This window comes from Haplochromis burtoni, unplaced genomic scaffold (assembly GCF_018398535.1).
Source record: "Haplochromis burtoni strain Fernald_Lab_line unplaced genomic scaffold, NCSU_Asbu1 Contig_19, whole genome shotgun sequence".
Taxonomy (NCBI): Eukaryota; Metazoa; Chordata; class Actinopteri; order Cichliformes; family Cichlidae; genus Haplochromis; species Haplochromis burtoni.
Genome location: NW_024582380.1, coordinates 899,426 through 927,423, shown reverse-complemented (window position 1 = coordinate 927,423; position 27,998 = coordinate 899,426). Strand labels below are relative to the sequence as shown.

The window sequence follows — 27,998 nt, the reverse complement described above, 5'->3', positions numbered from 1 at the left end:
GGACAGAGCGCTGCTCTCCAGAAGAACGTACACAGTTTGCTCAAGATCACATGGACGAATCTCAATACTGCTTTAACAATATTTTGTGAGCAGGTGAGACTGAAATAAATTTTTTTGGTGCATCTGATCTAGGATGATTCAACTTAATTTTGAACTTTAAAGAAACGTCCACACACAAAATTCACTTCTTTTACCTGCCAAAGTAACCCTTTAAATTAGGGTTGCCAAAGATAAGGCTGGGGACCAGAATCGGCCTAGCAAAGCCGCTGGGCCACCAAACAACTTTGGAAAATGTCAAGGATGCCATAAAGTTTCAACTTTAAATTGTATTTTCATTTATTTTTCACCTTTTCCTACTATGCTTTTCTGGTGACTTGTGGTACTTTGGTTATGTTGGCAAATTTGTGACAAATTTTGACATTTACAGCAATTATCTAACAATTGTAATTCATTCTCACGATGCCTGCAGTCCTGAAACAGGGTTACTCCACACTTTGTTTCTCAGCTGGTTGTTGTTTTTCCTCAAACTCTTTTCCAAACTCGAAGAGCGCGCCTTGCTTGAACATGTGACTGATGAAGAGATGCGATTAACCTCAAATAACTTTAACCTTGTTATTCACACTTCACTCCCCTCATATTTTCCCTCTGTATTCTTGGCACTGGGCGCAGTCCTTCACACCACATTCTTCTTCTAATAAGGACATTCGTCAAACACAGCTTCAAAGGACAGATGAGAGCAATCTAGGGAAAAACAACATTTAGATCTGGACATCCGTGAAAACCGTCTCCCTATGAAGGAAAAAATAATAATAATAATGTGAAATCCATGGCATAAAAAAGGAAAACTCAAAGTCTTTAAGAGTTTAATGTTTTATATTTGTTTCAATCATCATTCCAGCATTCAGGGAATGATAAACACAAAACGTATTCACATTTATCATCATTAATCAATTTGAAAATACTACAAATACAAAAGCTGCACAGATGTTTGAAACTGATACAGACTGTGTTCAGGAATCGGAGAACTTGCCATTCCTCCTGCTCCCTAGTATGTATATTTAAATAATACGAAAAAAAAGTAGAAATGTCCAGGTAACTCATTTTCATGGTGTGGATGCAGAACTGGTGTCTCCGACTCCCTCGCTGTCCCTCGTGCCAAACGCCGTTCATTCCATGGGTTGCTCTTGTCTTTCTTTGAACTCATTAACTCTTGCCTGGAACAAATTTAAAGAACGTCCACGTCAGAGGTGGATTTCAGGCAGCATGTGGGAGTGTCACATTTAATTAAAGTCAGCTGACTGTCCTTTCACTTAAAATTACTGTTTGCTAGAACGCCCAGGGTTTCTTTCTCTGTCCTGTTACGTGCATGGAAATTCAGGTTGGCTTCTTGTTGCTTTCCCCAGTTTAGAAATGAGAGCACCAGGTCAGCTTCTGCGCAGGACTCCTGTGATGGGAAGAGACCCTGCGGTAGGAAGAAATTGTTGGCAGCTGCTAACGCTTGGTTTGAATATTCTCCTCTCTATATTTTGCACTGTGATAAAGGAACTCTCAGAGATCATTCATAAAAGTCTTTGAGGTTCCACCTCTTACGTGCAATCTGTGCTCTCTTTGTAAATACCACAGTGCATTTTTTAACGCCAAAAGCAATTTGCGTGGGCGTTAGTAAATCTTTTAAGTTGTGTGGAGGAACAAAGAACACATGAAAACAAATGGAAAGAAAAAAAACAACCACGTTTTCAGAACTTCAACTTGTCCAGTCTCATGGAAACCAGACAAGTTGGTGTTCAGCATGCATGAAGTTGACAGTGTTGCTGCATTTGTTTCAACAGGTAGCCAAAAAGGTCAAGCTGAAACTTCCACAGCTCAACAACCAATAACCAGCTTCCATCCATCAATTTTCACAACCTTTTGTCCAATGCAGGGTTGCAGAGGGAGTGGAGCCTATCCCAGCTATACCCTGAAACGTAGGGTAGACTCTGTCAGGTTAGCAGGCTATTGTAGAGCCAATACGAAGACATAAAGAACAATTTACAGTGACATTCACACAAATTTAGAATCCCTAAGTGGCCTAATATGCATGTTTTTGGACTCTGGAGGAACCCATGCAAACTCCACGAAGAAAAGCCGGTTCACTATCAGCGGGGTCAGACCCAGGACCTCGCTGCTGTGAGGGGACAGCGCTATTCACTGCACCGCTGCCCTATCAGTCCAGTACTGTCCACTCTAATTACCTTTAATGGTTTAACCTCCCAAGAACCGAACTCTTCCACGGCATGCATTTTTGATTTCTCTTTGATATTTGGGCTGATTGGGGCCAGATGAATGTAAAAACAAAGAATTGCCAGATTTTTTTTTTTACCTGATTTTTGTTTCTAAAAAAATGAGATCCACATATGAGGATATTCGTTTAAAATTTCGATAGGACAGTAGCAGTATAATGTCCTTGTAAGTGGATATCAGGCCCTTGTTGAGCAAAATTGAGTATTTTGGTCTAAATAACCCAAAATGTGATGCCCACATATGTGGACGCCAGGTCCTAGGAGGTTAATTTAGGTCTCTGTGTTCTGACCAATCACTGGCAGGCACATTCAGCGACAGCTTCAGCGTATAGTAGCAGGAGCAGCTCCACCCAGACCGAGCTGGACATGAAGCCTCCTCTCTCATCAAAATAGAAAAAAAGAAATGATTCCATAACTGTGGAATTTACTGCTCATGACACGAGGCCTCAAGCACTTATTCCTCAGTCATTTATGTGCTCGAATCACAAGTCGATAGAAGTTCTATTTTCAGAAATCATATGAGTATAGGCAGGTGCATGCTTGTTTATAATGAAATTAGACTAATAAAGCTAGCGAGGAGATTGCTCTCAAGGCACTGTGGCTGATTTAGTTAATCAGGAGATAACATGCAGACATGACCGTAGGCTGGGATTTCTGCAAGATTCCAGCTCTGTCATCAATTAAGGGAAATTTAGGATGCGTAAATGATGATTGACTGGATCATGTCGAATGACATCTCCATTCGTGTTTTACGAGATAATCGCTGTGGTCCAAAGGGACCGTGCATTTATACTTGAGCCGTCACAATAGGGAAAACAAGTTATCTGCCCTCCACTGATGATGGCTTTTCCCCCCCATTCCCCACGCACACGCTTAAATTAGAGCTGATTAAACCAATTCTGACCAGCTGTGCTGAAACCACAAACTCAGACTTTCCTGTCTCAGAGTAAAGAGTTCAAGGTGATTCTCAGAGTTTATCAAACCTGTTTTCTGGAACGCACCCCGGGTCATTTTTCTATGTAAGACACATGTTGTGTACAGAACAGTCACACATGCTTACCTGAAATGTGTTGAGAACATGTTGACAAACATCGCTGAGCTCGTTCAGGCCTCTCCGCAGCGGCTCTGCGGCTGGAATTCCCCCTGAAGCAGATAGCAGATACTTCTGACGAAAACCACCACCGACAGCACAAACAGAGCAAAAACAACCGCAGAAGATGTAGGCACTCTGTTAGCCACTCGTCTCTGGGTTTCATTTAGCGCTGTGAGTCATCGTGCGCCCATGATGAGCACAAAAGCGGACGCTCTACACAAATTTATTATTGACAAGGGTCACCAGCGCTGTTAAGAGATGAGAAGCACGCATCAACCACATTTGCAACGTGGGATCGTTTTGTCTTGCCCAATTTGATATTTCAAGTGTCGAAACAAACGCCACACCTGCAAGCGATGCATTGTGAGCGCTACAGAGAAACTCTGCCAATGAACTGACTGCACCCTCACCGACGATGGCTTGTAGGCACGCTACGCGCTCTGGTCGGCATCTCGATGGGGAAAGATTAATTCTGCTGCAGAAATAACGAGCCCAAACACGCCTCGAAGCTTTGCGAGAACTACTCGAGGGCCAAAGAAAACCAAGGAATCCTGGACATTTCCCCCACAGTCACATGACCTGATCCTTGTAGGATATTCACCATATGGGGGACTGACTGTGCTGTTCCTTATTTCCTGTTATATATACTTTTACAGTGGTGGATACTCCTGTTGTAAATAATGAGGTCCATGTATGTACCAGCAATCGCTGTAAGCCAAAAGTTGTTTTGTGCTCCTGAGTCTTTGACAGGTTTTCTCAGGTGCACAGCTCTTGCTATGAGCTTAAAAAACTCTCCTCGTTTAATTCTTTTGTTTGCAATGGCCGGCCAATCAGAAGAAAGCTAAAGGTAGGTGTGCCTTAAAGGAGGAAGAGCTAAAAAATAATAATAAAACCTTGTTTCAGAGTTGCACACAGTTGAGAAAATAATTATTTGATGACCTGCTGGGATTATTACGTTTGTTCACTTCCAAAGAAATAAACAGTCTCTAATTTTATCGTAGTTTTATCTTAATAAAGATACTGAAGACACACATTACAGCCAAGTTATAAATGGATTTGTGTAATAAGTCTTTGATCTAGGCTGTTCTGAGTGTTTCGCCCACATCTATGATTAAAAAAAGACCTTAAATAGAAACGTAGGAGATAGGAGCACCTGTGTGAAGAAAATAGCAGTTTTTCAACAAACAGATTGATAACACAACAGCGATCCTATTTTATATGGCAGCAATACCTGCAACAAGCAGGACTGAGTCTAAAGTCTACACCATATTTATTTCAGGGCTTTAGTAACATTATTTTGTAGAATTAGATTAATCTAAAAGTATATTATACTTGCCTTCAGCAACCTGCCCGATTTAAACATCATATCAGACCAAGTTAGCAGTTCATCTGCATATTTTAATGTAAGTTCTGTGGCTTTAATGTAGATGTTTGATGTTTAAAACATGGATGGGAGCAGCTACAAAGTTCCCTTTTCTTCACGGAAACAAACGTTTCTGTTTCATACGTTAAAAAGAGCCAACTTTCACTTCGCCTGAGCTCAGCATTTAGGTAACAGCTCTGCCTCTTCGTTCTTCACCGTGCTCTTCTGTGGCGCCACAATAAACAGGGACAACTTTGTGCAACAGTTTTTATTGATATGTGCGCTCTTATCACTGCTCATCTGTTTTTAGTCGGTGAAACGCTCGTGTTTACACTGTGACATGTGATCGTTACAGAATTGCACATTAAACGAAGCATTGAAGTAAACAAAACAGGGTTGTTGTTTTTTTTAGAATCTAGTTACTCGATGAATCGTTGAAGCCCTAAAACGCTGTCACAGAGACTGCTGACATGCTCGCGTGTCCTCATTCCAGTCACACGTACTCACTTGTTCACCAGCACTTAAACATGCAGACACACACACAAGCTAAATCTAGCTCATCCAGGTGATACAATACTGTCAGAACTCTTCCTGCTAATCTACGAGAGCCAGTGTGTAATTTTTGACAGATATAGTACGCACTTAAACTACTAAAAGCAATGAGCAGTTCGTGGCTCAAGAGTTGGGAGGTCGCCTTGTAATCGAAAGGTTGCCGGTTTGAGCCCCAGCTAGGACAGTCTCGGTCGTTGTGTCCTTGGGCAAGACACTTCACCCGTTGCCTACTGGTGGTGGTCAGAGGGCCCGGTGGCGCCAGTGTCCGGCAGCCTCGCCTCTGTCAGTGCGCCCCAGGGTGGCTGTGGCTACAATGTAGCTGCCATCACCAGTGTGTGAATGGGTGGATGACTGGATATGTAAAGCGCTTTGGGGTCCTTAGGGACTAGTAAAAGTGCTATACAAATACAGACCATTTACCATTAAAACACCTGTGTTTTAAAGAGAGACAAATCACATGCTTCCTTTTGATGACACTGTCATAAAATAAAATGTTTATCATATTATTATCTATGAGCTGGAAAGCGAGGAAAGTCCCTTCCAGTTAGAGTCTTACTACAGATAACAGCCGTCAAGCTTCACTCATACCCTTTGTACGTCAAATAAGCCACATGTGTAGGATGTGACTTCAAAGATACAAAAGAAAACATTTAAAAATGTTTATTTATTTTGATCTGATTCCTTTGATTAATAAATGGATTAATCAAAGGAATACTCGGCTACTAAAATAATCGTTAGCTGCAGTCCTAATTTGACTCGGTACAACCCAGCCATAATTCTGGCTGCAATCAATTACAGACGTCTTGATCTTAATACGTGTATAAAACACATATATTTTCAATTTTTTCCATTGCAACCTCCTCAAGAACAAGCTTGGTGAGAAGGTGCAGTTATTCACAAATGGAGAATATAAAATGACCATCAATCGCCCTCAGTTTGAATCTCCGTGCAAGATCTTACCTCATGGGTGAGGGAAAAAAAGACGGTGGATAAGCCCCAAACTAAAGCTTCTCAATGACCTTATGGCAGCTGGGATCACAAACCCCAAGTACACCACTGGTAACACACTATGTAGTCACAGATTGAAATCTTGCAACACCCACAAGCTCTCCCTGCTCAAGAAGGCCTGTCTTAAGTTTGCCAGTGAACATTTAAATGATTCAGAGAAGGTTTGGGAGAAACGCCTGCGTTCAGATGAAACAAACATCTAACTCTCTGGCTTCACCAACTCTACCTGATGTGTTTTAAAAGAAGAGAAATGCTGAGTTTGACCCAAAGAACACCATCCGCACAGTCAAGCATGGAGGTGGAAAAACTATGATTTGGGGCTGTTTTTCTGGTAAAGGTACAGGACGACTTCACTGCAATGAGTGGCCAGAGGGCGAAGCTATGTACCATAAAATTCTGGCCTGTTCCTTCCCTCAGCCAGAATTCTGGCCTACTCCTTCCCTCAGCCAGAATTCTGGCCTGTTCCTTCCTTCCCTCAGCCAGAACACCAGCAAATCAACCCACAACTTTCATCTTTTCTGGATGTTTGGTTGATATTCTGTCTCTTTCCATTTAAATAAAGCTGCCATAAAATTAGAGACAGTTTATTTGTTTGTTAAAAAGTTTGTATATTCAGCTGGAGACCTAATAATTACCCCCCCCCCCCCGTATACGTGTGCCAAAATCTGGAATAGAAATAGTAAAAGTGGGAACTAATACATGGACAGCTTTACATAAAATCACATTAAAACATGAATAGAACACCTGATTGAAAAAGTCAAAGGAAAAACTGAACTGAGGCCTGGTTAAAAGAATATTTCCCTTTTTCTTATGCTAAACTAAATATACAACGACACAAAACCGGGATATAGGAAATGAATGTTCGTCATGAGCGACTGTGCAAGTGCACAAAAAACGGAAACAATTCAGGGTTGTGTCATTGATCATTAACTGAATATGCATTTGTTGGCTGCTGTTGAAACCAAGCTGTCAATTTTTTATGTCGCTGCGCTTGACTATCTTGTTTTGATAATCTAAGCGATTAACCAAAAAAAGATGTGGCATTAAAAAACAAACGAAAAGAATGCTGCGGCCCTCCTGGCCCCCTCAACTGACACAGATGACCTCAATCCAGCGTTGTGATTGCGGTCTTGGTGGAGAAATTTAACAACCAAAATAAATACAGATCATTTCAAAGGGCGATCTGATGCCCGAAAGCGCAGTGAAAAAGAGGGGGAGTATTTTTTTATTTCTCCTTGTGCCTTGAAGGTAATCGGGTCTAGCTGTATTGAAGCCGTGAAGAAAAAAAAAGAAACCTCCAGGCAACCAGAAACTTGGTTCAACAACAAAAACAAGCTGTTTTCTCAGTCTCGCCGAGTCCTTTCATGTGACAGGGCTGCTCTTATCCTTTGTGAAAGCGGATGACAGATTTTTTTTTTTGGCAACGGTGCAAGTGATTATTGCTCTCAAAATTAGGGTGCGTGTGTTATTATTTGCAGTATATCGTGATCAGCCTTTTTACCTTGCAACGCTGCCTGAAAACCTTTATTACCAATAAACACAGCCATACGGAGCCGTGTGTATTAACAGAGACGTCTCTCACCTCGTGTCTGAATGCGAAAGTTGATCTTGCTCTCTGACGGGTGGGTGATGGTGTAGCCGCAAAACTCCACATCCGCACTGGCAAAAGAGAAAAGTGGGAAAATGAAGCTGAGGTTTGCGAGCATTCTCAGAGTTGTGCTTAAAAAAAAAAAGACTGGTAATGACTATATTTTTTTAGATTAGCAGACCCTCTCCTGGCAGGATGACAAGAGAGCCCCAAAAACAGGGAAGAGGAGAAATCACATGCTTCCTTTTGATAACACTGTCATAAAATAAAATGATTATCTTATTATTGTCTATAAGCTGGAAAGCGAGGAAAGTCCCTTCTAGCTGGAGTCTTACTACAGATAACAGCCGTCAAGCTTCAGTTTGAATGTCAAATAAGCCACATGTGTGGGAAGCGATTTGAAATATAAAAAGAAAAAAAGAAAACACAACGGTGACCATGCTGAGTTCAAAGGGGGAAAAAACCAACACAAAAACGCTCACTTCTTCATGATCATGTATCTGAGGGAGTTCCCTAACGTATGGTCCTCGTCGTGCAGCACAAAAGTCACACAGCCCTCATCTGCCCCGTCGGCCTGGACCTAGAACGCAAAAAAAGTCCATTCTTAAAACATCGCACAGCCAACATGGAAGAGAAACATTACACCAGCTTCCTCCTCTGAGATTAGTGAGTGGGCGAGCCGCTCACGCTCATTATGCACTTCCAAAATATTCAAAACATACAGAGTTACAGATGCAAATAGAAGCAGACACTGATTGCATGCACAGTTGGGTCCAAGAGTATTTGAGAAAGGACATGATTTTATTTGATTTTTTTTGCCTCTGTACGCCAGCACAGTGGATGTGAAATCTAAGAGAAAAAGAAAAATCAAGATGTGACTTGGAGCTTTAATTCAAGTGTTTTAACAACAAAGGTGGACCTACTGTGCACATTTCCAGCTCCATATTTTGCTCATTGGACTCTTTGTTTGGGTCACAGTAAATGTTCTTATTTTTAAACTCAGGCCTCATAAACTTTATCAAACATCTAAAACACACAATGTTACCCCATTCCTCCTTCTTTTAGGCCAGCCTTCATCTGATTGGCCACCATTCACAAAGTGAAGATCTGCACTGGAGCAGCTAGAGCGTATTTAAAGTGCCTGACTTGACCATGTTAGGGATATCCATTCTCAACAGGAGAAACAATAGTTTGCTGTTTAGAGTAAGCCGGAACTTTTTAGCTCTTAAGAGTCTTTTTTTTAAATAACTTCATTATTTTCAAGTTTTTGCTTTCTTTATGGAAAACCATCAAAGAATTGCAGCCATTTTTACACGACAACCCACATTTTTACAACTGCGAAGGCATGCAGGCCTTCACTGCGGCCGTCTTTAGCTGCCGTTTGTTTGTGACTCTCTCTGCTTTCAGTTTTGTCTTCATCAGTAACTGAAAACCATGCTCTGCTGGGCTGAGCTCTGATTTGACCATTCAGGAATATTTCATGTCTTTGCTTTAGGAAACTCTTGGATTCCTTTCCGTCTGCGGATAAGACGGTGCACTGAAAGCATCGTCTTATCAGTTCTAAAGCACTTTGGCTGAATCTGAGCAGAGAGTACTCCCTGTACGCTTCACAGTACATCCTGCTCCTTCTATCAGCACTCACATCATCAATAAAAACCAATGATCCAGTTATACCGGCATCCACACATGCCCATGCAATAACAATGTCTTCACCAAAGATGATGAGGTACTTCCCCTCTTATCATATTATCCCCTTCCAAGGTAGTTAAAGCAATACTTTTAACCCCCACTTGAATTAAACCTGAAGCTTCATATTTCATTTTTAATTGGCATCTTTATTTCACATCATCTGAGGTAGGAAAATTAAGAAAAATACATCACTTTCCAAATACTTATGGCGTTTATCTTCATAGGACATGAACACTGTTTAACTACTGCCCCCTAGTGGAGATACTGTTAGGTACCCGTGGACTGAGACAAATCCGCATCTAAATTAAACAAGTAGGTACCCTCATGTTCCAAATTACTGTTTGTCTCCGGTGCTGGTAATGCTTCAAAAAGACAGATTTTAGCGTATACTTAAGTTAGATTAACGCCGTTTAAGTTTATTCACTGCTAGTCACTAGCTACCCACGTGAGGAGCACACAGGCGGTCAAATCGCTGTCATTTGCTTCTTTAGTTAATCGATCCGACCTGGAGAAAATAAAGACGAACCCATCCAACCGCGCACACCATCAAACCACACACGATTTTCGCTTTTTACCATTTCTAGTACTGCTTTCTTTTCTCCTTCCCCGGCCATGCTTCACTTTCCCACTGCATCCGTCAACAGAGTAAGGTTTAGTTCTGTGCTCTTTAGCCCTGAATCTAGTTTGACAGGCAAAGGAAAGTTCAATACGACTGGAATTTACCTCAATGTTTTGGTAACATATGTATGATTGTAGCCATAAATGATCAAATTATCAGATAATTTTCATTTAAAGTGACGCAGCTCTGTGGTTGGTAGAATATTTGTCAAACGCGTCGTTTGGCTACTCTGCAGCGTGATTATGGCTTAAATTTTATATTATTGTTGTGCCTGGATGCTTAATAACATAACATGTTTACTTAAACAAATAGTGATTTTTAATACTTACCTAATAAATATTTATTTTAATAAAAGCTAACCTGTTCAGCAATTAACAGTGGTAAGTTTTGTCACATCTCTAGCTGCAGGGGAAAGCGTTATCCTAGCGTTCAAGTCGCCTGGAAGACTGTAACAGGGGCGAAATTCGCGCCCCTTCTATAACAAGTTGTTTATACGAAGACGTGACGACGGAACTACGTAATATGTAACTGGGGGTAAAAAAAAAATGTAGTTCCAAAAGGGAAACAACGACGTTAAGCACATAGAGCCTGAAATGCGGTAGGAACTACACTCCCCAGCACGCGTATGAATGTGTTTCCTGTGTGGACGATTTGCGAAGCAGGCAGAAGTCACTCGAAAAGGATTAGCCAACTAGCAACTGAAACGTCTTTAAATGTGGGAATTTTGCGCTAAATGAGCCACTTTAATCGTCGTTGAGACATCCAGGTACTGAATATGATGTTATGTGACTATTACGTACGTTAGCTCAGTAGCTAAAAACAACCGACATGGCGTCAAGTGGCTAACTACCTTTCTGACGCTAATATAGGTTTAATGGTCAACAACAGTGTTAGCTAGCTTGTTGTTTCGCAAATTTTGGTTCATCTAGGTTTAGCTGACATTTTACTCTAGCATGACAACCTGTTCATGATTGGGAATTGTCCTACGGCGTTCTAATCGCAGTATTTGCATTTCTTAGTTACACCTGTTCACATGTCATTTTATTTCCTTCTTCCTGTTATCTGTAACTATTTTTGGCTGTTTCACAAGAATTATTCTTCCCTAATCATTATCGTTTGGGTGTTTCCCCCCCCAGCTCAGCAGTAACAACTCGCCTTCCTTGTCCTTCTACCTCCAGGGTGGTAATAAAGGTGAAAACCCAGCTGTTGCCATGGCAATCCTGTTTGCTGTGGTGGCTCGAGGAACCACTATTCTTGCCAAGCATGCATGGTGTGGGGGTAACTTCCTGGAAGTTACTGAGCAGATTTTAGCTAAAATTCCCTCAGAGAACAACAAACTGACATACAGCCATGGCAGGTAAGGGCGTGTGCGGCCTGTGTCATCCCCAGTTGGCAGTTTACATCCTGTTAGAGACAGTGCCTACGGCGGTGTCATGTGATAAAATACCACAGAGTTCATTCCTTGTAAAAACTGTAGGAAAAACAGCCCTACTGTATAAAACACCTCTCATCTAATGATTAACCCTTCTGCTTTATTTTTAGCTATCTGTTTCATTACATCTGCCATGACAGAATCATATACCTGTGCATCACGGACGACGTAAGTATATATTTGACAGTCATATATTTTTGTCGGGGTTTGGATTTGCAGTAGACCATTTGTAGATGTTATGAATGTATTTTAAGAACCTGAATTAGTATAAAAATAAATATAAACGACCCAGCCACTGTAGGAAATGGACACATGTCTTGTGTTATTGTAGAAAACCTAGCATTACTGCTGTTGCTAAAGATGAGATAGGGTTTTGAGGCAGCCACAATTTATTGTATGCAACTTCTTATAAACCTATTTGACTCTCATCTTCTAAAGGACTTTGAGAGGTCACGTGCATTCACCTTCCTCAGTGAAGTGAAGAAGCGTTTCCAGACAACATATGGCTCACGAGCACAAACAGCCCTACCTTATGCCATGAACAGCGAGTTCTCCTCTACAATGGCAGCTCAAATGGTGTGTATGATGAAAGCCTGAATGTACCAAGCAACGTTTCCTGTTACTGCACTGTGATGTCCTAATATTTCTGTGGTTTAAAAGAAGAAGAAAAAAAAAAGAAACGGAAGAAGACGTGAAGAAGTGTGACGTGTTCCTTTTCTTTGCAGAAACACCACTCAGATCCACGTGGACCCGATCGTGTCACTGAGACTCAGATGCAAGTGGACGACCTGAAGGGCATCATGGTCCGCAACATAGGTGAGCATCTCTTTAATTTCCTCATTTTGTATTTATTCATAAATAAATAAACAAACAAGGCTCTGAGATGGAAAAACATTGACTAAAACTCTAATAAACCAAGTTAGATAAAACCTGTAATGTTTGACTGGTGTGTGGTGTGACTTTAAATGAGTGAAGTGTTATATCATGAGCGACTACCTCACTTACGATGCATGATGTGCTGTGTTTAGTGAATTACTCATATGTATTGTATTATGTGTATTCACACTAAATTCACTGTTTGCATTTATATTTTTACAGACTTGGTAGCTCAGAGAGGAGAAAAGCTGGAGCTGCTGATTGACAAGACAGAAAACCTGGTTGATGCAGTGAGTTTAACTACAACTGATTAGGCTCTGTTGCTTCTACTTATTTTCTGATGCATAACATTTGTCATTAAGTATATACTGCAACTGCAGTCTATTAAACAACAGATATTGTTACTGATTACATTTTTTTTCCTCCTCCTCCTTCAGTCAGTCACATTTAAGACCACAAGCCGTAACCTTACACGAGCCATGTGCATGAAGAACCTCAAGCTGACTCTAGTCATTGTGCTGGTTGCCCTTGTGAGTACAGACACAGAGATGATGAAAACAAGTAGTGCATTGAGCTTGGCTTCTCTGTGCCTTATTTAGTGCAGCAGTTGTGAAGGAAGTGAACTCTGTCTGTGCTCTTTTTCAGGTGGTGATTTACATTATTGTCTCTGCTGCCTGTGGAGGTCTCAACTGGCCCACGTGTGTCAAACAATGAGAAGAGAGCGGGGACAGAAGAGAGGGAGATGAAGGAAAAGGGACAAAGGGGAGAAGTGCCTGTTTAACTCTGCTTGCCAGTGGACACAGTAGAAAATACCACGTTCCTTGCTTTTTACTCCTTTGGCTTCAGAAGAGCTGGAAAACTATTTGCTCCTCCTCCTCCCACCTCCTTTCTCACCCTGACTTTGACAGTGCACATTTATATGCCTTCTGGACCTGGAGTCCCACCTCATACCCACACTAATGGACAGCAGCCACGTGGCCTAAAACTGATGTGGAACAATGGTCTTGTCTTATGTTAGTCTGGTGCATTCATCTTGTCTCATGCACTCGGTTGGCTGATGTATCAGTTACTATACTGTCCTGCACCTGCCTGTGTAATTAATCCATATAGATTTAACTACAAAGGTAGCAAAGTTTGATTTGTGAGTGTCCTGTTTAATCTTGGATGCCAACAGAGTATGTGGGTAACATGTTTTAAATGTATCACGAGGGTGTAGTGTATGGGCCTCTGTTGAAGAACTTTAAACACATTGTTGACTAAACTGATGCAGTATACAGACTTTCTGATAAGTTTTATCACTTAGCACAGTTGTATCTTCTAAGGTTAATGTTGTGAAATACCCTGTATGATCATAAAAATAAATATTGTACATTTGATTGATGAAGAATGGTTGTTTTAAAGCAAGTGTGATTTCTGCCTGTGGAGTTGAGGCTTCCCTTCACCTTTTACCTCCCTCTTTGAGGTTCAGTGTGCCCAAGTTTTCTTTCTGTTAACAAAATGCACTTTTTTTTATATTATGTTGTACATAGATTTGCTTCCTGACATCATATGGCTGATGATCATTATGTAATAATTGTACATCCTCATTTAAAATAAATACATTCTGATGGAACTGAGTGATTTGCCTCTAAACCAGGAAAGGACAAAAGGGTTTTGTGACATGTATTCATTTTAAAAAGGCTAACTGAATGTATCGGTGTGTATTGATCCTAGGTAAATAGCACATGCACGGAATACGTTTATTTTTATTTTACAACTAATTATGTGAGAAATATGACCAACTCACCGTCGGTGTCTCCCAGAGGTCAAAGTTCATGTAAACAACTCTTCTTCAATCACTCCTCCCTGTTGATAGTTGAACTCTGGCACGGTGAAACACGTGACACCGTGAAGTTTTCCACGACGAAAATACAGTGAAAAGGCGAGAAACGAGCACGTGGAACCGACTGCCCACCGAATCCTCGAGCGCTCGCTCCCGTCGCTGCTGCTCGCCCCTGTGACAGGTAGCTAGCAAGTTTTGACATTTCTGTGAAAGTACTTTTTATGAACTCACTTGCCTACAGTATGATTTAAAAGGTGGAGAGAATGTAAAAAAAAGTTTTTGTTTTTCTTCTTTGTAAATATGTAATTAGAAAATTAAAGGTATCGAAAATTACACCTGTTTTCAACAGAAAATAATGTTAACGCTAAACGCCTCGGCTTGTTTGTCAACCGTTCTTTGTTTGGTCATTTTGGCCAGCCGTTGAAGTTAATCCTTGTATATACTGAACCATTTTGTAACTACAGTCAGAGGAGAACTGCTAACAGACCGTAGACCCCACAGCGACGTCAATGAGCTTTTTCTTTGCTATTTGTAGCAACATCCTATGTTTACTCCTGAAAAAATTGTAGACCTGAGTGACTGCTGGAGGAGGCCTCACACACGAATGGATATCCGTCGGGTTCAGGGGTCGAAGATGTTTTGATCAGAAGTTGCTGTACTAATGACCATCCGTGTGAAAGGGCCAGGGAATTATAGTGCTTCTCTAAACGCCACCTAGCAGGATTCATCCTATTTTTGATAACCCCTGAATAAGTTAATTTATGACAAACTTTCAGTTGGCACAATGTAGGACTTAGTGTTGTTAAAATTTCAGCCACATGTAGCTTTCTGTGAGTATGGACATGTCTCTGTGTAGTTGGTGTTTGCTCATTGCTTTGAAGAGAGCAGACTGCACAGGCTCATTGGTTTAACTTTGTTCCCCTGGGCTGTCTGACCAGCCTTTTTCCCTGAACAGAGCTTGCTGTTTTAGTGTTGGACAGTCCAGTGACTGGGCTTTTGATGGCTGGTCCTGCTACTCATAACCACTCTCTGTGTGATACTGATATGATCCAGTCAACCAGGAAAAGGCCATTTGGGGCATTGTATGCCGTGCCCGAGGGGCTTCGTGAACAGAAAAGCATTGCTCTGTTGCTCTCACTCCAACTTTTAAATGTATAATTTAATTTGCAGGCAGTAACTTGCACTACATTGCTCTGAAGGAGAACAGAGACACTTAAATGGATCCCTTAATCAAACACATTGCGATGTTTGTGTTTTAAAAGTGCTTTTAACTTTTTGCATTGTTATGTAAGACCAGTGTTTTTCGTTGTTTTTAAAAAGCTCCAATCATGTTTATGTCAAGTTCAACAGGATTTAAAAGTTGTAGGACTCTTAAAACCAAGAGCGGGGTTAATAACTGTGCTCCATACCATGATTTACATCTCAAGTCAAGATTGGACTGCCGTGTCTCGGGTCACAGGCCTTGTATAGATTAAGCAGAAATAGCTTGGGTCTTGGTGGTCTCAGTCTCTGGTGTCACATCACTGTTGTCATTTCAGGATCAGGTGTCAAGCTGGCTGTGCCATCAAAGAATGATGTTGTCAGACTGAAAACTGTGTTTTGCCATCATTGTGTGAGTTTGAATGCAAATTCCAATACTGATGTACGGTTAAAAACGTTCATAGCGCAACTTTCTCCTCTTGCTAGGCCTCACATCATTCTGCTCTACTTTTCATTTATCCGTTGCTAAAAAAGCCGCCTGATCCATTCCCTCATAAAAGAGGGACTTTGGCTGCTTAGCAACAGTGAATGCCAAGTCTGTCTGGCAGCCCATGGCCACTCCCCTCGGCATGGATAAGGTAACGTGTTGCTCTCTGCCTCACTTGATCCTTTTGTGAACTTGGGGAATGAACCTCTGCAGTGAGCACTGCCTCTAGCTGGACCTTTGCATGCTTGCACAGGCGGAGCAGTGTGAAGCTAAGTTACTGAGTTTGTCTGAGACAGGAGCTGGTTAGATGGATTGATGATCCACTTCTGCAGCAGGCCTACAGGACAATCACGTTACCTCAGGGAGTGAAAGAAGTGAAGCTAACAACTGCATGGGGGGGGGCACTCTCACTCAGACTGTGATGTTACTGATGCACGGCTGATTCTGAACACGAGGACAGAGGAGCGGTGGGATGGCGATAGACTCTCAGCCAATTGCCTGCTTAGCTGGCTGGATTTTGGACTTTGCAAGGAAAGTAGTAATTGGATTGTCTGTGAAAGGCTAAAACGAGGCGAATGGAGCTACAAAAAGTGCAATACAGTAAGCTTAAAAGCTGACTAAAGATATTTTCTTTCTTACTCTAAATCTCTGGATGCAGAGGATGCAAATGGAGGTATTGAAAGTTTATACTGTAGCCGAGTACCTCTCCTTAAAGCTTTGTACACAGTTGTGCTTCCTTCTTTGACTCTTCCTTATTTCTGTTCACTGTCTCAGTGTCTTGTAACTTGAATCTCTTGGTTTTATTTACCCATAAACATCGTCAGGTTGTCAGCACATTACATAATACGCCATGCCCAGGCTTATTTGTAACAACCAAAACAACTGCTCTTTGTCATTGGCCTTGAAGGTGCACTTCCACAGTTCAATGTGCACGTCAGCTTGTCAGGGCTATATATTATACTTCATTGTAGAGATTGCAATGTACAATAAGGTGTGTTCTCTCTGCCTGTTAAACAAACACATTCATCGAGTTTTTGACCACTGATCGTGCTGATAAGATTCACTGAAACTGTTGGAATTTTTTCAGCTCTGATATTAAAGGTGAGGCAGGATATGGATATAACGCCATGTTTCTTCAAAGAAATAGGCTGTGATTTGACTTCTTGAGGGTTCAATCCTATGTGTCATCATAGGATTTCCCATTTCAAAGAGTGCTTTATTTGAATAAATGTAACTTCATTGAACCTTTTTTAAGGTGATTGAGATATTTTTATTTAAAAAAAGAAAAATCTGTATAATCTGCAGGTGTCTGTGCAACTGCCAACTTGTGTCATACTTCAAGAAGAGCCAGGTCTTTGCACAGGGAAAGAAAAGGGTCATTTTTCTGGATTGTTTTCATAATGCTGCAAAATATCTTGGCACTAAAATACGCAAATAAGCCAAAGGCTTATAGGCTGTTTCCCAACAATGGGTGGCGAGCACTTAAGTTAACAATGTTTTCCCATTAAAAGGATGAAAATGATGGAAACAAAATGTAAAAAAAAGTCAGTAAGGATGTTTTTTAAAAGTAGCTAGTAGACTGTTTGACTTTATCTTTGTGTACATCCAAGTGTTAATTGTTCTTAAAAGCAGTAGCAATGCTAAAAGCTGTTTGTGTGTGCATTTTCAAGTTGTTGGTGACCCAATGTCTGCTTTTCCTGTCATCTGTACCCCAGTGGATTTTGTAGTCGTGGCTGGCGTGCTCTGCTGTCCAGCCTGCTTGGATAAACACAACAGTGCATAGCAAAGCTGCCGAGACAGTTCATTCATGTTTTTACTCTCACATGAGCCACGGCAGAGTAAAAACATCCCTCCTAAAAGTTGGTCCATCCTTGCATTGAAGCCATTTTTGAAATCATGATTCTACAGAGACATCAACACTGACTGTGATATTTTCATGCAGTTCTCAGTTTAAATATAAAATGCATCATGCTGAAAAGATTACAAATTGTTTTGTTGGTTGTTCACACAGGCGCACCAGTTTTGCTGAGCTGTAGATTCAGTTTCCTGCTCTTAGCTGACATTAGTGGCATCGTCTGTTGTTTTCTATTTCAAGGTTCAATAAGTTGTGTATTCAGAGTTGCTCTTCTGCTTATCTTGGTTGTAATGAGTTATTTGGGTTACTGTTGCCACAGTTGGCATCAACAATCATGTCCCGTTAAAAGTCACTTGCATCGCCTTTCATTCCCACTCTGATGCTGAGGTTGAAATTCAGAATATTTGTCAAATTTCTTGGTTTATTAGATATTTGCTTTATGGAGGAGTTAAACAGGTGTACATAATGAAGTGGCTGGTCAGTGTATGTTGGTGCTTTTATGCTGTTCTTTGAACATACAAATGTATTGACAGGCTATGGTGCTGCTTTCACCAAAATAGTTTCTTTTTCTCCTCTTTTACAGAAATCCTTCCCTGGTATCAGATTTTAATGGGCTAAAGTGCTGCCAGCTGAACCCATAACTGAAGCTGTTCAGCACTTAGGATACACAAGAAATAAAATCCCATCAGAATTCTTAAACATGGCCAGCGACCAACCTGAAAGCATGGTGCCTCCACCTCACAGTGACATAAAGCTGATCCTTTCATCTGAGACTCACCCATCCACGCCTGTGTCACCTGACTCCAGCAGTAGTATTTCGTACATGAATGTCAGAGGAGCCAGCAGCTCTGCTGACATTAATGTACTCGAACATCGCCTTAGTCAGTGCTCCCCTGTGGATAACCTTTACAATACCACCTTAACACATGGGGATGTCTTCTGTGGTGTGACTTCAAACTTGAATCAAACCTTCATTGCCACACCTGTGAATGATGGCATTAATTTCTGGAAACAAAACTTGAGCCTCATGAGCAATGAAGACGTGGAGGATTTTATTAGGCACAGAGGGGATGAAAGTAACAATACTGTAATGTCTCAGAGTTCATGTGGGGCATCCTGGAGGGGATCCAATGAGAATGACTGCTGCTCTCTGAGCTCTGGGGAAATGGTAATGAGGAGCAATAGTTTCTGTCTGGAGGACCAGTCACTCTTATTAGTCTCTTCCCTTGAGGAATCATCCATCTCTCCAGCTGCACGTCGACCAGAATCACCTGCTGTATCGAACCTGCTGTCGACCACTATTCTGGGCATCTGCAATAAACCCGCAGAGAGAGTCTCAGAGGAGAACACAGGCCATCCTTGTCTTGGTGTGACTTTCATTCAGGCAGACAACAAGGAGCTCCTCGATGAGGAAAATGAAATGGCAACATCGAATTGTTTTGTAGCTTTGCCAAATGAGAATGAACGGGGGCTTTTCACAACGTTCATCTGTGAAACCTCTCCAGACTGTGGAAAAGAGGCAAACTGTACCAGTGCTGAAGCAGAACCTTTGCCCCCATTTTCAGCGGCATTTACACCAGAACAAGGCAAGACCTTTGTGTCCACTCTGTCAAATACGCAGGAAATTGATGAGGGTGTTTGCACTTCCACTCCGGTGCAAAACATTGAGAACAAGATAAACGGCCTCCCCTCGTCTCCATGCATTAGAAATGTGAGCAGCCCGGGACGTCACCCTGTTAAACAGCAGCAAATATCTGTCACTAATAAACAATGTTTAGACCCAGGACTGCCACCTACAGCAAGAAAAGCTAAGAAAATAGAAATTAAAAGGTTTCCCAAACCTGACTTTAGTCATGTAAAATCCAAAGTCGTAACAAGAGATCCACAGCAAACCTCAGTGCCAGAAGTTAATTTGGGGAATAAACGTACTGAATCCCTGAGAAGAACCCCAAATGGTATGTTTCCTGCCAAGAGAAGAAGTAGCACTACATCTGATTCTGCCACCAGTAAAATATTTAATGATGGACAGTTAGAAGTGGATGCTGGAGCTGCTAATTTGGGATCAACAGTGACACGGTCATGTGAGCATACTGCTGTGGATGGCCAGGACAAGAGCAGAGAAACCCCAGCAGGCCAGTGCAGTAAACCCAGCTTTCAAACAGAGGGGCCCTCTTCCAGCCAAGTATCCGAAACCTCAGCACAGCACGCTTGCAGCCAGAGCAGCTTCTCATCCCTAGAAAAATCCCCGGGTAAAAGTGGCCCCAAACCAACTCCAAAGAAGGGTGTGTCAAACAAAGCTGTGGCCAGATCAGGCTCATCTTTGGGTCAGGACAAGTCTTCTGTCTTCAAGACATGGCCTCGCTGCTCATCTGAGAGTTCATCATCAGCGTCCAGGACACCTCAGGAGAAGCAAACAACTCTAAAGTTCTCAGCTAGTTTTAACATTACTAAAGCCAAGACCCACCAGAGACAAACCAAAGCAAAGAACCTGAGCTGCTCTTCCCAGAATAAACAGGCTATACACTCTGAGGACCCTACTCAAAACTCCTCCAGAGAGGTCAAGAAAATAAGCCTCGTGGTGAGTAGATGGAGCATTGATTTTGAAGGTGAATATGTATGAGTGTCAGAGGTGGGGGGGGGGGCTACAGGGGGCTTTTTCTTGTGTGTTGTTGTCCATCTGGGCCAAATGCACAAGACCTGCAGACTATGTGAAGAATTGTTCTCTTTTCAGGCAGAGTCAGCAAGAGCTCATTTGGATGATGGTAAGACTAGATGTGTACCTTGGCGACAATCCCCTAGACTTGCTAGGAGAACACCACTTTCACAACCTCCACCTGCCAGTCCCAGACCAACCACTTTGTCAGCCAGGCAGAGACTGGGATCCCTGGGGATGAATGAAATCAGGACCCCTAAAGCTGTAGGGAAACCTCAATCCAAGCAGACGAGCATTACAGGTATGGGTCATGTTTGCTTGATTAAACCTGTTATGTTGAACTTGTTCTGTGGCAACAGTTCAGAAATGTTAAAAGTTATTCTTTATTGTCTTGAGGAAGCCAAAGTTCACCTATAAATGCATTAAAATACTAGACAGGAGGCCACAGTCAATGCCTTGTAAAAGTAGAACCTAGGGATTTCTTAACTGGATTTTTCGATGTTATGTAAACAGAATTGTGTAACAGGCCTTTTTAACCTTTTGGCTCAAAGCACCACAGTTTCTTTTCTTTCTTTTTTTTTCCAGGAAGTTGGGCATGTAGTCCAACTGATAAAGCAGGACTATAAATATTTATAATATTCACCCAATACTTCAAGAAGTAATGACTGCAAATTTATTACTTTTCAATGTGCTTTCATACTAGGTTGTCATGACATTTCATTTCCACTAGAGGGTGACATTGAGCAAAGTCTGTCACAAATTATTCAGGTGTTTGTCAAAAATGGACAGCTTGCTCAGCGCTATTGTTAGATGAATCCTGAGGAAAGGAGAGAGACTGTTCATCTGATGGGAAGCAGTCTGCAAACTGGAAAGTAGGGGAAGGAAAGGGAGTTTTTGAGGTTAGCAATGGTTTGAAAGGAGGACAATATTTAAACCAGTTGGACCTTTAGCACAGTAAAATGTCATGACCAATGACATTGTCATTTGTCAGCTGTACACACAGCTTTAAATTTAAATTGAGCTACAGCATTTTTGTTTATGGATTGTTGTTAGGATTGTTTGATTTTTTTTTTTTTAAATATTTAGAGTTGGTAAGATTGCAAAGTTCCCAAACTTATGTTTCAGTGACTTAAAACTGAAAGTAGTCACACTTTCGCATTCTAGTTTCTGTGCAATTGAATGTGGTTTTAGCTTTAACTTTTAAAAATATCCTTATTTTTATCTGGATCTGACACATCAAAAATACCTAGAACATGACTCTTTATATGTATTAGTGAGCTTATCCTTAATAAAGAGGTTCATGCTGCTGACCTCATTTCCTTCCCCAGGCTGTCAGAGAGCACAGGCAATAGGAGAGCCATCCCTGGGATCTGCCTCAGCAGCCAACATTGAGCCCCAGTTCAATGGACTACAACCTCCTCAAACTCCCACTCAGCCCTCTGTTATAGGTCCTCGGTCCACCCCTGTTAGTAAACTACCACAAAGGACTTTGGGGCCTTTTAGGAGCCTTACTCAAACCAGTGTTCAGCATGCGCTATCCCAAAACTCTGGGAATACACAAGGTGAGATTAATAAGAATTTTCTGTCGCTTTTAGAAATAGGATATTCTTTCTAGAAATAGTGCCAGTATGCTGTTATATAAAGGTATAAAAACAGTTATGAACTGGTTTCTGGGATTAGCCATCATGTTTATTGGAGGGTTTTTAAGGACACATGTGGCTAGGATGATGACCTACTTTGCCCTGGCTAGGATTGGAATCTCCCCTTGGGCAGTCTTTCTCTGATTGCAATCCTCCACCTCTGCTATGATTATAGGTGCTTGACATCTTAAACATAGATTTTTCTGATTTCTTCTGAAACGATGTAGAAACATGTTAAACATAAAGCTGAATGAATGAACGGAACCCCAGGAAACTGGGAAAATGATCTTCATTGTAAGGGTTATCTGCTTTGGAGTTCTGAACAGCCAATCAGAATGTCATGAATAGATGGAGCAATGTTTTGATCTGAGCTTCCCAAATCCTCAACAGCATAGAGCTCTCTGATTGGCTGAGAGAATATATTTGTCTAAGTCGGGGACCCCCTTGTTGGTTGTCATGGCAACGGCTCCTATTCCACTCTAGTTCACACGAAGTGTTGCCTGGAGGAGAAAGAGCAGACATACACTACAACTGATGCCGTCTGAGGTGGATTCAAAGGAGCGTTTCTTCTGTTTTTTGATTGAAAACCAATGGCTGGCTACACTGGGCTTCGAAGCTGCACCTGGACGGAATTTCCAGCTCATGTTTTCAACAGTTCTTCTTTACTTACACAAGGCAGTGCAGCATCCAGCTGTGACCTCACTCTCTTGACCTGCCTGCTCATTGGATCCTATCGCTTTTGCATCATCCCTTTGTTAGCTGCATTTAATGGAAAAGAGAGAAATCTGTGGAGAAGTAAGTTGGGCTGGCAGCTGACTCATTAGTGGGGTTGCCATGGTGAATTATTTACTGTTTGGGATCTTATCAATTTGGATGACATAACCGTTTGTTTGGCGTGCTAAAAATTGTAGATTCAGTTCTTTTTGCTATTGTTTTGGTCATTTTGTCATCAACATTCCTTATAATACACTCTTCCAATACTTAATTTACATTGTTACATTCTACATTGCACATGCTAGAACTAAAATATTCTTTGTCTCTAAATGGCTTCAAATGACTTTCTGACAAACTACCAGTGATGCCAAAGGTTGTTATACTAATTCCCAGTGAATTTCCAGAACATCATGACATACATTGCGGTATTTAACCAGTATGTCTCTAATGCCTCCAACAGTTTCTGGAGGAGTTGCACACAAAGCAACCCCATTCAAATCTGTGGTACTAAAAGCAAGGCTCATCTCGACCTCTGGGAAAAACACTGGACCAAGTAGGATCACACTACCACACGCCACACATATCGCAGTCTTTCATTGTAAAATGTGATTACATTTAAGCCTTCTTTGAATAACAATTGATCACTTTTTGAACAGGACATTCTTTTTTTTCTTTTTTTAAATCTATCTTTTAATGACCTTCATAAATGTGACCTAATCTGTTAAAGTTTGTATAGTATGGTAACGATGCTTGATAAGCACTGTTTAGTCTTGATTAAATTAAACTGTCTCCTCCTCAAACTAGTTTTGTGTTTCACAGTTGTCATTCACTCAGCAGGCAGTGTGTCACCTTCATTATGGGTCAGATTAACTCCAACCTCTTTTCTCTCCTGGATCTTTTGCTTGTAACAGCTTTGTCTACGGTAAACAAGTCTGCTGCTTCCACTGGAAAAGGAGCATCCAATTCTATAATTGGTCCTCTGTTAAAGACAGCTTCTGCAAAACTTGCTCGATCAACGCTGGTTGGATCTGGTAAGACTCGTTTTATTCTCTCTGTATTTTACAGAATTTTTAAAGTCCTTGTTTGTATTTTCTAAGTATAAACTAAACACCAGCATGGTGTAGGTTTTGTTCCATTTGATAGTGTGGCGGACCAAAACTAACACAGTGCATTATATACTATTAAAGTATAACAGCAACAGATGAAGTTTTCATTTTCTAAATGTATAGACCTATTAAACTATCAATCCATCCAATTGCTTCTGTTTGAGTCGTAGGGGGAGCACGCCCAGGGTACCCTGGTTCTACCCCGGGGCCTTTTCCCAGTAGTACATGCCCCGAACATGATGCCCCAGAGGCATCCTTGTCAGATAGCTGAGCCACCTCAGCTGGCTCCTTACAATATGAAACAGTAGCAGCTCCACTCTGAGCCCCTCTCTAATAATTGACCTCCTCACCCCTAGGACAGCAGTCCTCACTCATGCCTTATCGACTGATCTAGCTGCTATTTAAAGAAATCTATATGTAAGTATAAATACAACGTAGACCAGGCAAACAAATTGTGCAGACAAGCTAGTGTGCTGTCTACTAATGACTAACAATTTCATATTTCCACTGCTGCGAGGAACGTGTGGCATATTAGTCAACCCAGCTTTTAACTTGAGAGTTGCTCGCTGTGATTCATACGCAGTGCTTGAAATTTCAGGGCTTCTCATCTCTTGCTGTCTTTTATGGTGTCAGTGGATTGTGTCTTTGAGCAGAAGCTAAACTGGAACACACATTAAATTAAACCTGGTTTGTCATCATACTGACCTTGCCATGAGCTTCCTGTTATCTATTACTATCCCACTGCCAGGGACACAGGGAAATGGAGTAATGCCTTGGCAACTTCAAATTCCCATTGGCTGATGTTCTCATGCTTGCTCCTCCCACCCGTTTTAATGCTCCCTAGCCCCACCCCCTCTACTCTCTCCCCTGGCATCCTGGCAGTGCTACAGCACCGCCATCATCCAGCTTGGAGATGCTGCTTTACTTTGGGAGATTTGTGTATTTTTGTGAAAAGCTGACGGCTGACTTTACAGAGGATTAAGAGATTTTTGCTTCCCCCCCATTCTGCCTTTATCACGTCTTTCAGACTGTGCCACGACCAATGGCCAGGCTTTGACCATGTACTGTTCACAGCTGGGAATTAATTTTGAGTTGGGACTTCTGCCATGCCGAACTGGGTGCCCTCACTTTTTTCAAGGCCATATCAGTGGAGTAGCTGTTACTACTGCTTTTTATTGATTTATTTAGTAATTTTCCATCAGACCTCATCAGTGCTGCTGTTACCTGAGGCATGATGCACTGAGAGGCACCACAGCTCGTGGTCCTTAGCTAGCACCAACCATCTGAATCGTGAAACTGGTTTTTGATTTTTAAATCAAACTGTTAGCTGAAGACTTTGGCTCTTTTGCATTGTTTTTGAGATGTTATGGTCGCCGAAGCTCTCCTTGTCCAACATCCACGTGCGTCTGACAGCCAAAGGTTTACTCCGAAATATTCAGCTGCTCTCAGGATGCAGGAAGAACACTGTGGTTTTCCAAGCAGGTCTGTCAGTTGTTTTGGTGTTAAATATTGTTGTCAGTGTTATTATGACATTTTGAGCAGTTTCTGTGCTGTTGTATTTAAGCCAATCAGTTTGCCTTTCAAGTAGATCTGTGGTGTCAGTTTATGAAATCCATTTTTAGCTATATACTAATTGGCAATACAGATGGCTCCAAAGCATGTGACCCTGGGCTGAAGTATGCTAGGAGTGGAAAAATTGAAGAATGATTTAACCAAAAGCTGTAATAGTCTTTGACATTCAGTGTTTGTTTATATTATCTTCAAGCATAGATGATGTGTCCAAATGTCCCACTTCCCTTTCATGCTTCCTGGGATTTCTATGACTCTTGTTTCAGTCAAATGTGCCGGGGTTATTTTGGTTCTTTATGTCTAAGTGACTCCATGGCAGTCTTGTTGTAATTGTAGAACTGCATGTTTGCTTAAAGCTTTTGTACGTTTTTTTTGTTTGTTTGTTTGTTTGTTTGTTTTTCTCAAATGTGGTAAATTTGTTTTATGAAGCAATTTCGGAAGCACTTTGTATCCTTCTAGTAATTAAATAGTATCATTTCTTTTTTTAAGTTCTAATCTGCTACTGTATCACTGATTCACAAGTATTAAAACTCGTGCATTTTCTTATTTTCATTCATTATCATACTATTAGAGTTGTGCCCCTTACTGTATTAGCCAAGAACTGTAACAAGCCCCTGATTGTGAGGGGTCTCATCATCCATCATGCTTTGTGCTATGATGTGATATCTCCTCACACCAGCAGAGCACAATGCTGTGGAGTCATTAAATCTCTCTGTTTAAGTATAGAAGTTAGAGTGGTACAGTTATCCTTCTTTGAGTCTGAAGTGAAATGAGAAGCTTGTCATTATTTTGTATTTAGACACTTGGATGAGAATAGCTGTAAGTCCTGTGTTGCTATGGAGCAGTAGACAAAGAAGGCGATTATGTGCTTATGTAAAGGAAATTAAATGTCATGTGGGTGCAGATTTGTGTGTTTATGTAAAGCAAAAGTGACACGATGCTTGTAAAGCATTGTAGAAAGGTTTAATAGTGACTCGCTGACAATACGTTAATGTTTGAATATTTAATTAATGTTTTGAGTTTGTATTAGTGTTACACTGGGTCGTCATCACAGGAGAAAAGTGAATGCTTCACTGAAACATAGTTTTACAGCCTGAAATGTGTAAATGTATGAAGCATATGATACAGTAGATAATCTTTTTTTTTTTCTCTTCTATACAAGCACGTTTATATAACATGTTGGTGAAGTTGAGATGTTCTCTATTTGTTCTAGTTTCCAGCCAGCAGAGGGCGGTGTAATTCAAACAAACCTCTGCTAGGTTTGTTCAAAACATGCAACACACTTTTAGAGTTCCAATTCAATTTAGTACAACATTAAAAAGATATCAGAACTATGAACAAAATCCATATTGAAATACTTGGCCAAAAAGTGTTTCATGTTTTAGCTTTGTTTACAAAAAAGAGAGTGTAGACACTGAAGTCTGACGGAATGTTTGCAAGACGTTAAAACTGAAAACAAAAGCTTGGAAATTTAAAAACGTGTTGGTTTTTTTAACTACATATTTCTATTATTTCAGAAAAAATGTTTGAATGGTCTTGAATCATCTGAGTCCCAAACATCAGTCTTTTATAAACATAACTTAGTCAGGATCACAAGTCTTGTGGTTCCAGCTACACGATGGTGACAATTGCTAACCAAACATCTAAATATTTGGAATCTTTCCGTGAATGATGCAGTATGTCCTTTTTTTTGGCTATTTGATAGCCTCAGTGAAGAAAGGACAGGAAAGCGGGGGCAGAGAGAGGGAGGCAAAGACATGCAGCAAAAGGCCGCAGGTCGGACTCAAACCCGGGCCGACCGCTCTCAGCCGTATGGCATGTGGTCGCCCGCTCAACGCACTGAGCTAAATCAGCGCCCATGCTGCAGTATGTCTTAACAGTTGTAACACATGTAGTTGTTGCAGAACAAGACAGGCGTTTTGTTTGTCTTAAAGGCTGTGCCCAACGCTCGTGCTGAACAGTTTACTCTGGCAGCCGTAAAGTAAGCTGCATATCCGGATACAGAGCTTTGAAAACTCAAGTCTGTCTTTATGACGCCAACATTTTATGGCTGCAGAATGATGAATCTGTTTTTATATAACTCTAGTTTCTCAAAGCAAGATTGCATCGATTTCATCCCTCCAAAATTTGATTAATGAATGAGTTGCTATCATAATGTTTCATTTGACTCAACAATGACACTCTTACATACAAGTTCAAGATCAATGTGACTTAATTCAAAAATGTATATCCAAAAGGTCAACTTTACTGACTTTCATGACTATTGTTCAATGTCTAAACATCAACCTGAGGGAGGCTTACCCCAGAAACGTGATAATTAGTCCCAGAGTAATGAGTCCCACAGGCAGCTGCATGTAGTAGCAGTATATTCCAGTCATTAAAGCTAGGATTCCTGATATGTCCCAGGCTATTTTCACTACTATGTTATGAAACTGTCTCTTAAGAGCTAGCAT

The 27,998-nt window shown here is 41.2% G+C and overlaps 3 protein-coding genes across 10 annotated transcripts in view; 2 read left to right on the top strand and 1 right to left on the bottom strand.

Moving 5' to 3' along the window:
• Window positions 1-849: 849 nt before the first annotated feature.
• polr1d (RNA polymerase I and III subunit D) lies at window positions 850-14,419 on the bottom strand. Of its 3 annotated transcripts, none has more exons than XM_014331892.2 (5): window positions 10,148-10,258; window positions 8,366-8,463; window positions 7,878-7,954; window positions 3,340-3,422; window positions 850-1,214 (listed from the first exon to the last, which is right to left on the bottom strand). In XM_014331892.2, exons 1-5 carry the CDS (start codon window positions 10,184-10,186, stop codon window positions 1,167-1,169), a joined length of 345 nt encoding a protein of 114 aa, XP_014187378.1. In that variant the 5' UTR covers window positions 10,187-10,258; the 3' UTR covers window positions 850-1,166. The 3 variants fall into 3 exon arrangements, with proteins under 3 accessions (XP_014187378.1, XP_042074381.1, XP_005916628.2); XM_042218447.1 differs by having other exon boundaries at window positions 1,196-1,462; XM_005916566.3 differs by lacking the exons at window positions 850-1,214; window positions 10,148-10,258 and adding exons at window positions 1,221-1,462; window positions 14,286-14,419.
• On the top strand, window positions 10,636-14,111 carry sybl1 (synaptobrevin-like 1). Of its 2 annotated transcripts, none has more exons than XM_005916562.2 (8): window positions 10,636-10,957; window positions 11,328-11,548; window positions 11,734-11,791; window positions 12,062-12,199; window positions 12,349-12,439; window positions 12,722-12,789; window positions 12,937-13,029; window positions 13,145-14,111. In XM_005916562.2, the coding sequence occupies exons 2-8, from the start codon at window positions 11,403-11,405 to the stop codon at window positions 13,211-13,213; spliced, it is 663 nt and encodes a 220-aa protein (XP_005916624.1). In that variant the 5' UTR covers window positions 10,636-10,957; window positions 11,328-11,402; the 3' UTR covers window positions 13,214-14,111. The 2 variants fall into 2 exon arrangements, with proteins under 2 accessions (XP_005916624.1, XP_005916623.1); XM_005916561.2 differs by having other exon boundaries at window positions 10,752-10,957; window positions 11,370-11,548.
• mtus1a (microtubule associated tumor suppressor 1a) overlaps window positions 14,371-27,998 on the top strand; it is a 25,104-nt gene continuing 11,476 nt past the window's right edge. The window contains exons 1-6 of one of the 5 annotated variants that reach the window (XM_005916556.2): window positions 14,371-14,502; window positions 18,447-20,441; window positions 20,595-20,817; window positions 21,845-22,078; window positions 23,331-23,423; window positions 23,782-23,901. In XM_005916556.2, the coding sequence (XP_005916618.1) occupies window positions 18,564-20,441; window positions 20,595-20,817; window positions 21,845-22,078; window positions 23,331-23,423; window positions 23,782-23,901 (2,548 nt within the window). In that variant the 5' untranslated portion in view covers window positions 14,371-14,502; window positions 18,447-18,563. Of the gene's footprint in view, window positions 14,503-16,183; window positions 16,682-18,446; window positions 20,442-20,594; window positions 20,818-21,844; window positions 22,079-22,111; window positions 22,952-23,330; window positions 23,424-23,781; window positions 23,902-24,838; window positions 25,459-27,998 lie in introns of those variants that run through there. The other 4 variants (XM_005916558.2, XM_042218445.1, XM_005916559.3 and 1 more) reach the window with 4 other exon arrangements.